The sequence below is a fragment of the Carcharhinus amblyrhynchos genome, unplaced genomic scaffold (genome assembly GCF_965287045.1).
Source record: "Carcharhinus amblyrhynchos unplaced genomic scaffold, sCarAmb.v2.hapA scaffold_48, whole genome shotgun sequence".
In the NCBI taxonomy this organism is placed as follows: Eukaryota; Metazoa; Chordata; class Chondrichthyes; order Carcharhiniformes; family Carcharhinidae; genus Carcharhinus; species Carcharhinus amblyrhynchos.
In genome coordinates this window covers 495,001-507,170 of record NW_027649789.1, presented here as the reverse complement: position 1 = coordinate 507,170, position 12,170 = coordinate 495,001, and the positions used below count along the sequence as shown (strand labels likewise).

General features: G+C 59.8%; 1 protein-coding gene across 1 annotated transcript in view; it reads left to right on the top strand.

Annotated features, from left to right (window-relative positions):
- LOC145337397 (haptoglobin-like) overlaps positions 1-12,170 on the top strand; it is a 28,586-nt gene that overhangs the window by 12,184 nt on the left and 4,232 nt on the right. The window contains exons 2-4 of the mRNA XM_080182175.1: positions 475-507; positions 3,546-3,680; positions 6,100-6,174. Of these exons, the coding sequence (XP_080038301.1) occupies positions 475-507; positions 3,546-3,680; positions 6,100-6,174 (243 nt within the window). The remainder of the gene's footprint in view (positions 1-474; positions 508-3,545; positions 3,681-6,099; positions 6,175-12,170) is intronic.

The window sequence follows — 12,170 nt, the reverse complement described above, 5'->3', positions numbered from 1 at the left end:
GGGAGGGTCAGTGCTGAGGGAGCGCCGCACTGTGGGAGGGTCGGTGCTGAGGGAGTGCCGCACTGTGGGAGGGTCAGTGCTGATGGAGCGCCGCACTGTGGGAGGGTCAGTGCTGAGGGAGCGCCGCACTGTGGGAGGGTCGGTGCTGAGGGAGCGCCGCACTGTGGGAGGGTCAGTGCTGAGGGAGCGCCGCACTGTGGGAGGGTCAGTGCTGAGGGAGCGCCACACTGTGTGAGGGTCAGTGCTGAGGGAGCGCCGCACTGTGCGAGGGTAGGTGTTGAGGGAGCACCGCACTGTGGGAGGGTCAGTGCTGAGGGAGCGCCGCACTGTGCGAGGGTTGGTGTTGAGGGAGCGCCGCACTGTGGGAGGGTCAGTGCTGAGGGAGCCCCGCACTGTGGGAATAACTTCCCAGGGACCGGTGGATTTTGGGAACTGGGTCTAACAGTGTTTTATTTCCATCTATTTTTTATCCAGCTGATGAAGCTGAGGATATCACACACAAGGATGGTGAGTGTGTTTGCAAGGTTTCGTATTCTGGGCTCTCTGGAGATCTGGCTTTGCGGAATGAACCTGGACAAGTGTCGGATCTCTCTGTGGGGGAGCATTAGGGGAATAGTGATCATAACTCTGTCTCCTTCACACTCGCACTCGAGGGAACTGGGAACAAGCTATCTTGGGAAGTTTTCATCTGGAGTGAGGGGAAATATGACACCATCAGGCAGGAAATTCGAGGCGTAAATTGGAAGGAGTTTTCCCTCAGTGAAACGCGTGGAAGAAAGGTGGCAGATTTTCAAGGAATGTTTGTCCGGAGCTCTGCGCGACCGCGTTCCAATGAGACAGGGAAGTTTTGGTCGGTTCACGGGAACCATGGTGCTCGGGAGCTGAGACAAATCCACTCGAAAAGAAAAGCTTCCGAAAGATTGAGGGAGCTGGGAGATGTTCGGGATCGAGAGGTGGATGAGGCTTGTAGGAAGCAAGTTCAGAAGGAAATGAGGAGAGCCAGAAGGGGTCATGAGAAGGCCTTGGCGGATAAGGTTAAGGAGAACACCAAGGCCTTTTACAGATATGTGAAGAGGGAAAGGATGAGATTTGAAGGGATGGAACCGAGAAAAGGAGAACGGGGAGAGTCTGTGTGGAACCGGGAGAAATAGCAGAGGTGCTTCATGAATACTTTACTCTGGGATTCCCGAGGGAAAAGGATCTGGGTGGTTGTTTGGGCAGGTTTCGGGGCGGACTGAAAAGATTGAGTGTGTGGACGTTAAGAAAGAGGATGTGTCGGAGCTTTTGAATAGCGTCGAGATGGATAAGTCGCCAGGACCGGATGGGATGTTCCCCAGGTTACTGTGGGAGGCCAGGGAAGAGATTGCAGAGCCCCTGGCGATGATCTTTGCCTCGTCAATGGAGACGGGAGGGGTTCCGGAGGATGTTGTTCCTTTACTCAAGAAAGGGAATAGGGAGAGCCCGGGAAATGATAGACCAGAGAGTCTAACCTCAGTGGTTGGTCAGTTGATGGAGAAGATCCTGAGAGGCAGGCTTTATGAAGATTTCGAGAGGTATAGTGTGACCAAAAATAGCACGGCTTTGTCAAGGGCGGGTCGTGCCTTACGAGCCTGGTTGAGTTTTTTGAAGATGTGAGTGAACACATTGAGGAAGGAAGAGTGGTGGATGTGGTTTATATGGACTTCAGCAAGGCCTTCAATAAGGTCCCCCCAATGCAAGGCTTCTTGAGAAAGTGAGAGGGCATGGGATCCAAGGGGATCCACTGTGGGGAGGGTCAGTGCTGAGGGAGCGCCGCACTGTGGGAGGGTCGGTGCCAAGGGAGTGCCGCACTGTGGGAGGATCGGTGCTGAGGGAGTGCCGCACTGTGGGAGGGTCAGTGCTGAGGGAGCACCGCACTGTGGGACGGTCGGTGCTGAGGGAGTGCCGCACTGTGGGAGGATCGGTGCTGAGGGAGTGCCGCACTGTGGGAGGGTCAGTGCTGAGGGAGCACCGCACTGTGGGACGGTCGGTGCTGAGGGAGTGCCGCACTGTGGGAGGGTCAGTGCTGAGGGAGTGCCACACTGTGGGAGGGTCGGTGCTGAGGGAGCGCCGCACTTTGGGGGTTCAGTGCTGAGGGAGTGCCGCACTGTGGGAGGGTCAGTGCTGAGGGAGCACCGCACTGTGGGAAGGTCAGTGCTGAGGGAGCGCCGCACTGTGGAAGGGTCAGTGCTGAGGCAGCGCCGCACTGTGGGAGGGTCAGTGCTGAGGGAGCACCGCACTGTGGGAGGGTCAGTGCTGAGGGAGTGCCGCACTGTGGGAGGGTCAGTGCTGAGGGAGCGCCGCACTGTGGGAGGGTCGGTGCCAAGGGAGTGCCGCACTGTGGGAGGATCGGTGCTGAGGGAGTGCCGCACTGTGGGAGGGTCAGTGCTGAGGGAGCACCGCACTGTGGGACGGTCGGTGCTGAGGGAGTGCCGCACTGTGGGAGGATCGGTGCTGAGGGAGTGCCGCACTGTGGGAGGGTCAGTGCTGAGGGAGCACCGCACTGTGGGACGGTCGGTGCTGAGGGAGTGCCGCACTGTGGGAGGATCGGTGCTGAGGGAGTGCCGCACTGTGGGAGGGTGAGTGCTGAGGGAGCACCGCACTGTGGGACGGTCGGTGCTGAGGGAGTGCCGCACTGTGGGAGGGTCAGTGCTGAGGGAGTGCCACACTGTGGGAGGTTCGGTGCTGAGGGAGCGCCGCACTTTGGGGGTTCAGTGCTGAGGGAGTGCCGCACTGTGGGAGGGTCAGTGCTGAGGGAGCACCGCACTGTGGGAAGGTCAGTGCTGAGGGAGCGCCGCACTGTGGAAGGGTCAGTGCTGAGGCAGCGCCGCACTGTGGGAGGGTCAGTGCTGAGGGAGCACCGCACTGTGGGAGGGTCAGTGCTGAGGGAGTGCCGCACTGTGGGGAGGGTCAGTGCTGAGGGAGCACCGCACTGTTAGAGGGTCAGTGCTGAGGGATCGCCGCACTGTGGGGAGGGTCAGTGCTGAGGGAGCACCGCACTGTTAGAGGGTCAGTGCTGAGGGAGCGCCGCACTGTGGGAGGGTCGGTGCTGAGGGAGCGCCGCACTTTGGGGGTTCAGTGCTGAGGGAGAGCCGCACTGTGGGAGGGTCGGTGCTGAGGGAGCACCGCACTGTGGGAGGGTCGGTGCTGAGGGAGCACCGCGCTGTGGGAGGGTCGGTGCTGAGGGAGCGCCACACTGTGGGAGGGTCGGTGCTGAGGGAGTGCCGCACTGTGGGAGGGTCAGTGCTGAGGGAGCACCGCACTGTGGGAGGGTCAGTGCTGAGGGAGCACCGCACTGTGGGAGGGTCAGTGCTGAGGGAGCGCCGCACTGTGGGAGGGTCAGTGCTGAGGGAGCGCCGCACTGTGGGAGGGTCAGTGCTGAGGGAGCGCCGCACTGTGGGAGGGTCAGTGCTGAGGGAGCGCCCCACTGTGGGTGGGAGCTGAAGGACTAAATGCGTTACTGATCTGTGCCTCACTGCACTCCCTCTCCGTCTCTCTCTCTCTCTCTGTCTCTCCTCCTGTTTCAGTTCACTGCGGCGTTCCTGCGAATATTTCTCACGGACATTATGCATATCTGTCTCATCACGATGATGACACCTATCTTTCCGTGATCAAGTATGTTTGCGATGGCCCGATCTACCACCTCGAGGATCCCGAGGAGGGTAGGTAACGCTGGTGTCCCGGGGCGAACCATCAAAGTGTAATCGATTGAGAAAACACGCCCCCCCCCCCCGCCCACCAAAAAGAAAATCGTGCATCCCCTTCTGCTGACTATTGGGCTGAAATATTCTAGGGCAGCCTGTAACCTGACGTTGGTGGAATTTGGGGATACAGGTGTATTGCCAGCCAAATTCACCGGACACTCACTGAACGTTCGATGACACGCTGTTCTTATTCTTCTCTGAGTGAGCTGTGTCGATTGTGCTCCACCCACCGGCCTCCGGGTTATGGTTACAAGGCGACCAAGATCGTGTTCGCAATGTTTACCGGGTTAACTGAGGAGATCGCGAGCGGGCCTGGGGTTGGGGGGGTGCCACCAGTGATAGTTTTATTTTTGAGAATGATGGGGAGAAACGTCAGCCGTCCTGATATCAAAGGATGGCCATGTCGGGTAAGCAGCAAACCTGTGCGATAAGGAACGCTGTGAAGAGTTCCCCTGGTAAATTGGAGCGATTGTTCCCAGACCGAGAGAAGCAGCTTCAGAGTCGGGTAAACTTCTGGTTCATTCTACCAAGGACACAACCAGGAAGAGAATATTTCTAGCCCAGTGTTGTTGGCTGAAACTGGGACGGTTCGTGACCTTGCTAAGCTGGGAGATCCAGGAAAGAGTGATCATAATATTAGGCAATTTTGGCATGGGTTTGGGAGCAATTTGATGAAATCCAAAATTAGCTGTTGTAAATCCCATACTCTGAGGCCCATCCCTCATTCACCCTGTGCTCTCCCCGTCTCCCTCACTCCCCCCACCCTCTCCCCGTCTCCCTCACTCCCTCCACCTTCTTCCCCTCTCCCTCGCTCCCCACCCTCTCCCCGTCTCCCACGCTCCCCTCGTCCTCTCCCTGTCTCCCTCGCTCCCTCCGCCCTCTCCCTGTCTCCCTCGCTCCCCCCGCCCTCTCCCTGTCTCCCTCGCTCCCACTGCCCTCTCCCCGTCTCCCTCGCTCCCCCCGCCCTCTCCCTCTCTCCCTCGCTCCCCCCGCCCTCTCCCTGTCTCCCTCGCTCCCCCAGCCCTCTCCCTGTCTCCCTCGCTCCCCCCACCCTCTCCCCGTCTCCCTCGCTCCCCCATCCCTTTCCCTGTCTCCCTCGCTCCCCCTGCCCTCTCCCTGTCTCCCTCGCTCCCCCCGCCCTCTCCCTGTCTCCCTCGCTCCCCCCGCCCTCTCCCTGTCTCCCTCACTCCCCCCGCCCTCTCCCTGTCTCCCTCGATCCCCCTGCCCTCTCCCCGTCTCCCTCGCTCCCCCATCCCTTTCCCTGTCTCCCTCGCTCCCCCCGCCCTCTCCCTGTCTCCCTCGCTCCCCCTGCCCTCTCCCTGTCTCCCTCGCTCCCCCTGCCCTCTCCCTGTCTCCCTCGCTCCCCCTGCCCTCCCTCCGTCTCCCTCGCTCCCCTGCCCTCTCCCTGTCTCCCTCGCTCTCCTCGCCCTCTCCCCGTCTCCCTCACTCCCTCCACCTTCTTCCCCTCTCCCTCGCTCCCCCACCCTCTCCCCGTCTCCCACGCTCCCCTCGTCCTCTCCCTGTCTCCCTCGCTCCCCTCGCCCTCTCCCTCGCTCCCCCTGCCCTCTCCCTGTCTCCCTCGCTCCCCTCGCCCTCTCCTCGTCTCCCTCACTCCCCTCGCCCTCTCCCTGTCTCCCTCACTCCCCCATCCCTTTCCCTGTCTCCCTCACTCCCCCTGCCCTCTCCCCGTCTCCCTCGCTCCCCCCGCCCTCTCCCCATCTCCCTCGCTCCCACTGCCCTTTCCCTGTCTCCCTCACTCCCCCCGCCCTCTCCCTGTCTCCCTCACTCCCCCTGCCCTCTCCCTGTCTCCCTCACTCCCCCCGCCCTCTCCCTGTCTCCCTCACTCCCCCTGCCCTCTCCCCGTCTCCCTCGCTCCCCCTGCCCTCCCCCCGTCTCCCTCGCTCCCCGTGCCCTCTCCCTGTCTCCCTCACTCCCCCTGCCCTCTCCCTGTCTCCCTCGCTCCCCTCGCCCTCTCCCTGTCTCCCCCGCCCTCTCCCTGTCTCCCTCGCTCCCCCCGCCCTCTCCCCTTCTCCCTCTCTCCCTCGCCCTCTCCCTGTCTCCCTCGCTCCCCTCTCCCTGTCTCCCTCGCTCCCCCCGCCCTCTCCCTGTCTCCCACGATCCCCCAGCCCTCTCCCCCTCTCCCTCGCTCCCCCCGCCCTCTCCCTGTCTCCCTCGCTCCCCTTCCAGCCTCCGCCCCAGGGGGGTAGGGGAGGGGGTTAGAATGATGAAATCGAGGTGGAGGGGGATATTTCAGAGTGCCGGGGGAGGGTGTGTGACACTGCGATGGTTTGGGTAAATGTGGATCCGATTATCTGGGATTTGTTCTCAGCCTGTCTCTGTCTCTCTCTCTCTCTCTGTCTCTCCCTCTGGTCTCTAGCTGTGTACATTTGTACAGAACATAACAAGTGGAAGAACGCAAAACTGAAGTACAAATTGCCAGAATGTCACAAAGGTGAGAGAGAGATTAACCTCAGTAACACACAGTCTCCCTATCCCCTCGGTTACACCACACTCGGAGCACCGTGCACAGTTCCTGTCTCCTTATCCCCTCGGTTAGACAAACGCTCGGAGCACAGTTCCCGTCTCCCTATCCCCTCGGTTAGACCCACACTCGGAGCACAGTTCCCTTTTCCCTATCCCCTCGATTAGACCCACACTCGGAGCACAGTTCCCGTCTCCCGATTCCCACAGTTCGACCACACTCGGAGCACAGTTCCCGTCTCCCTAGCCCCTCGATTGGACCACACTCGGAGCACAGTTCGGGTCTCTCTATCCCCTCGGTTAGACCCACACTCGGAGCACAGTTCCCGTCTCCCTATCCCCTCCGTTAGACCCACACTCGGGGTACAGTTCCCGTCTCCCTATCCCCTCGATTAGACCCACACTCGGAGCAAAGTTCCCGTCTCCCTACCCACTCGGTTAGACCCACACTCAAGAGTTCAGATCCCGTCTCCCTATCCCCTCGGTTAGACCCACACTCGGAGCACAGTTGCGGTCTCCCTATCCCCTCGGTTCGACACACACTCGGAGCACAGTTCCCGTCTCCCTATCCCCTCGGTTAGAACCACACTCGGAGCACAGTTCCCGTCTCCCTATCCCATCGATTCGACCCACACTCAGAGAACAGTTCCCGTCTCCCTATCCCCTCGATAAGGACACACTCGGAGCACAGTTCCCGTCTCCCTATCCCCTCGGTTAGACACACACTCGGAGCACAGTTCCCGTCTTCCTATCCCCTCGATTAGACCCACACTCGGAGCACAGTTCCCGTCTCCCTATCCCCTCGGTTAGACCCACACTCGGAGCACAGTTCCTGTCTCCCTATCCCCTCGGTTAGACCCACAATCGGAGTACAGTTCCCGTCTCCCTACACCCTCGGTTAGACCCACACTCGGAGCACAGTTCTGGTCTCCCTATCCCCTCGATTAGACCCACACTCGGAGCACAGTTCCCGTCTCCCTATCCCCTCAATGAAGCAGCGACTGGGAGCACAGTTCCCGTCTCCCTATCGCCTCAGTTCGACCCACACTTGGAGCACAGTTCCCGTCTCCCTATCCCCTCAGTTAGACCCACACTCGGAGCACAGTTCCCGTCTCCCTATCCCCTCAGTTAGACCCACACTCGGAGCACAGTTCCCATCTCCCTATCCCCTCGATTAGACCCACACTCGGAGCACAGTTCCCGTCTCCCTATCCCCTCGATTGGACCACACTCGGAGCACAGTTCCCGTCTCCCTATCCCCTCGGTTAGACCACACTCGGAGCACAGTTCCTGTCTCCCTATCCCCTCGATTAGACCCACACTCGGAGCACAGTTCCCGTCTCCCTATCCCCTCAGTAGACCACACTCGGAGCACAGTTCCCGTCTCCCTATCCCCACGGTTAGACCCACACTCGGAGCACAGTTCCTGTCTCCCTATCCCCTCGGTTAGACCACACTCGGAGAACAGTTCCCGTCTCCCTATCCCCTCAGTAGACCACACTCGGAGCACAGTTCCCGTCTCCCTATCCCCTCGATTAGACCCACACTCGGAGCACAGTTCCCGTCTCCCTATCCCCTCGGACAGACCCACACTCGGAGCACAGTTCCCGTCTCCCTATCCCCTCAGTAGACCACACTCGGAGCACAGTTCCCGTCTCCCTATCCCCTCGATTAGACCCAAACTCGGAGCACAGTTACCGTCTCCCTATCCCCTCGGTTAGACCCACTCTCGGAGCACAGTTTCGGTCTCCCTATCCCCTCGGTTAGACCCACACTCGGAGCACAGTTCCGGTCTCCCTATCCCCTTGGTTAGACCCACACTCGGAGCACAGTTCCCGTCTCCCTATCTCCTCGGTTAGACCCACACTCAGAGCACAGTTCCCGTCTCCCTATCCCCTCGATCAAACACACACTGGGAGCACAGTTCCCGTCTCCCTATCCCCTCGGTTAGAACCACACTCGGAGCACAGTTCCTGTCTCCCTACACCCTCGGTTAGACCCACACTCAGAGCACAGATCCCGTCTCCCTATCGCCTCAGTTAGACCCACACTCGGAGCACAGTTCCCTTCTCCCTATCGCCTCGGTTAGACCCACACTCGGGGCACAGTTCCCATCTCCCTATCCGCTCGATTAGACCCACACTCGGAGCACAGTTCCCGTCTCCCTATCCCCTCGATTGGACCACACTCGGAGCACAGTTCCCGTCTCCCTATCCCCTCGATTAGACCCACACTCGGAGCACAGTTCCCGTCTCCCTATCCCCTCGGTTAGACGCACACTCGGAGCAAAGTCCCCGTCTCCCGATTCCCACAGTTCAACCACACTCGGAGCACAGTTCCCGTCTCCCTATCCCCTCGGTTAGACCCACACTCGGAGCACAGTTCCCTTCTCCCTATCCCCTCGGTTAGACCTACACTCGGTGCACAGTTCCTGTCTCCAAATCCCCTCGATTAGATCCACACTTGGAGCACAGTTCCCGTCTTCCTATCCCCTTGATTAGACCCACACTCGGATCACAGTTCCTGTCTCCCTATCCCCTCGGTTAGACCCACACTTGGAGCACAGTTCCTGTCTCCCTATCCCCTCGGTTAGACCCACACTTGGAGCACAGTTCCCGTCTTCCTATCCCCTTGATTAGACCCACACTCGGAGCACAGTTCCCGTCTCCCTATCCCCTCGGATAGACCCAAACTCGGAGCACAGTTCCCGTCTCCCGATCCCCTCGGTTAGACTGGCACTCGGAGCACACTTCCCATCTCCCTATCCCCTCGGTTAGACCGACACTCGGAGCACAGTTCCCGTCTCCCTATCCCCTCGGTTAGACTGACACTCGGAGCACAGTTCCCGTCTCCCTACACCCTCGGTTAGACCCACACTCAGAGCACAGTTCCCGTCTCCCGATCCCCTCGGCACAACCCACACTTGGATCACACTTCCCGTCTCCTTATCCCCTCGATTAGACCACACTCGGAGCACAGTTCCCGTCTCCCTATCCCTTCGGTTAGACCCACACTCGGAGCACAGTTCCCGTCTCCCTATCCCCTCAGTTAGACCCACACCCGGAGCACAGTTCCCGTCTCCCTGTCCCCTCGGTTAGACCCACACTCGGAGCACAGTTGCGGTCTCCCTATCCCCTCGATTTGACCCACACTCGGAGCACAGTTCTCGTCTCCCGATCCCCTCGGTTAGACCCACACTCGGAGAACAGTTCCCGTCTCCCTATTGCCTCAGTTAGACCCACACGGAGCACAGTTCCCGTCTCCCTATCCCCTTGGTTAGACCACACTCGGAGAACAGTTCCAGTCTCCCTATCCCCTCGGACAGACCCACACTCGGAGCACAGTTCCCGTCTCCCTATCCCCTCAGTAGACCACACTCGGAGCACAGTTCCCGTCTCCCTATCCCCTCGATTAGACCCACACTCGGAGCACAGTTCCCGTCTCCCTATACCCTCGATTAGACCCACACTCGGAGCACAGTTCCCGTCTCCCGATTCCCACAGTTCGACCACACTCGGAGCACAGTTCCCGTCTCCCTAGCCCCTCGATTGGACCACACTCGGAGCACAGTTCGGGTCTCTCTATCCCCTCGGTTTGACACACACTCGGAGCACAGTTCCCGTCTCCCTATCCCCTCGATTCGACCCACACTCAGAGCACAGTTCCCGTCTCCCTATCCCCTCGATGAGGACACACTCGGAGCACAGTTCCCGTCTCCCTGTCCCCTCGGTTAGACCCACACTCGGAGCACAGTTCCCGTCTTCCTATCCCCTTGATTAGACCCACACTCGGAGCACAGTTCCTGTCTCCCTATCCCCTCGGTTAGACCCACAATCGGAGTACAGTTCCCGTCTGCCTACACCCTCGGTTAGACCCACACTCGGAGCACAGTTCTGGTCTCCCTATCCCCTCGATTAGACCCACACTCGGAGCACAGTTCCCTTCTCCCTATCGCCTCGGTTAGACCCACAACTGGAGCACAGTTCCCATCTCCCTATCCCCTCGATTAGACCACACTCGGAGCACAGTTCCTGTCTCCTTATCCCCTCGGTTTGACCCACACTCAGAGCACAGTTCCCGTCTCCCTATCCCCTCAATCAAACACACACTGGGAGCACAGTTCCCGTCTCCCTATCCCCTCGGTTAGAACCACACTCAGAGCACAGATCCCGTCTCGCTATCGCCTCAGTTAGACCCACACTTGGAGCACAGTTCCCGTCTCCCTATCCCCTCAGTTAGACCCACACTCGGAGCACAGTTCCCGTCTCCCTATCCCCTCAGTTAGACCCACACTCGGAGCACAGTTCCCATCTCCCTATCCCCTCGATTAGACCCACACTCGGAGCACAGTTCCCGTCTCCCTATCCCCTCGATTGGACCACACTCGGAGCACAGTTCCCGTCTCCCTATCCCCTCGGTTAGACCACACTCGGAGCACAGTTCCTGTCTCCCTATCCCCTCGGTTAGACCACACTCGGAGAACAGTTCCCGTCTCCCTATCCCCTCAGTAGACCACACTCGGAGCACAGTTCCCGTCTCCCTATCCCCTCGATTAGACCCACACTCGGAGCACAGTTCCCGTCTCCCTATCCCCTCGATTAGACCCACACTCGGAGCACAGTTACCGTCTCGCTATCCCCTTGATTAGACCCACACTCGGAGCACAGTTCCCGTCTCCCTATCCCCTCGGATAGACCCAAACTCGGAGCACAGTTCCCGTCTCCCGATCCCCTCGGTTAGACTGGCACTCGGAGCACACTTCCCATCTCCCTATCCCCTCGGTTAGACCGACACTCGGAGCACAGTTCCCGTCTCCCTATCCCCTCGGTTAGACTGACACTCGGAGCACAGTTCCCGTCTCCCTACACCCTCGGTTAGACCCACACTCAGAGCACAGTTCCCGTCTCCCTATCCCCTCAGTAGACCACACTCGGAGCACAGTTCCCGTCTCCCTATCCCCTCGATTAGACCCACACTCGGAGCACAGTTACCGTCTCGCTATCCCCTCGGTTAGACCCAAACTCGGAGCACAGTTCCCGTCTCCCGATCCCCTCGGTTAGACTGGCACTCGGAGCACACTTCCCATCTCCCTATCCCCTCGGTTAGACCGACACTCGGAGCACAGTTCCCGTCTCCCTACACCCTCGGTTAGACCCACACTCAGAGCACAGTTCCCGTCTCCCTACACCCTCGGTTGGACCCACACTCGGAGCACAGTTCCCGTCTCCCGATCCCCTCGGCACAACCCACACTTGGATCACACTTCCCGTCTCCTTATCCCCTCGATTAGGCCACACTCAGAGCACAGTTCCCGTCTCCCTACACCCTCGGTTAGACCGACACTCGGAGCACAGTTCCCGTCTCCCGATCCCCTCGGCACAACCCACACTTGGATCACACTTCCCGTCTCCTTATCCCCTCGATTAGGCCACACTCGGAGCACAGTTCCCGTCTCCCTATCCCCTCAGTTAGACCCACACCCGGAGCACAGTTCCTGTCTCCCTGTCCCCTCGGTTAGACCCACACTCGGAGCACAGTTGCGGTCTCCCTATCCCCTCGATTTGACCCACACTCGGAGCACAGTTCCTGTCTCCCGATCCCCTCGGTTAGACCCACACTCGGAGAACAGTTCCCGTCTCCCTATTGCCTCAGTTAGACCCACACGGAGCACAGTTCCCGTCTCCCTATCCCCTCGATTAGACCCACACTCGGAGCACAGTTCCCGTCTCCCGATCCCCTCGGTTAGACCCACACGGAGCACAGTTCCCGTCTCCCTATCCCCTCAGTAGACCACACTCGGAGCACAGTTCCCGTCTCCCTATCCCCTCGATTAGACCCACACTCGGAGCACAGTTCCCGTCTCCCTAGCCCCTCGGTTAGACCCAACTCGGAGCACAGTTCCGGTCTCCCTATCCCCTCGGTTAGACCCACACTCGGAGCACAGTTCCCGTCTCCCTATCCCCTCAG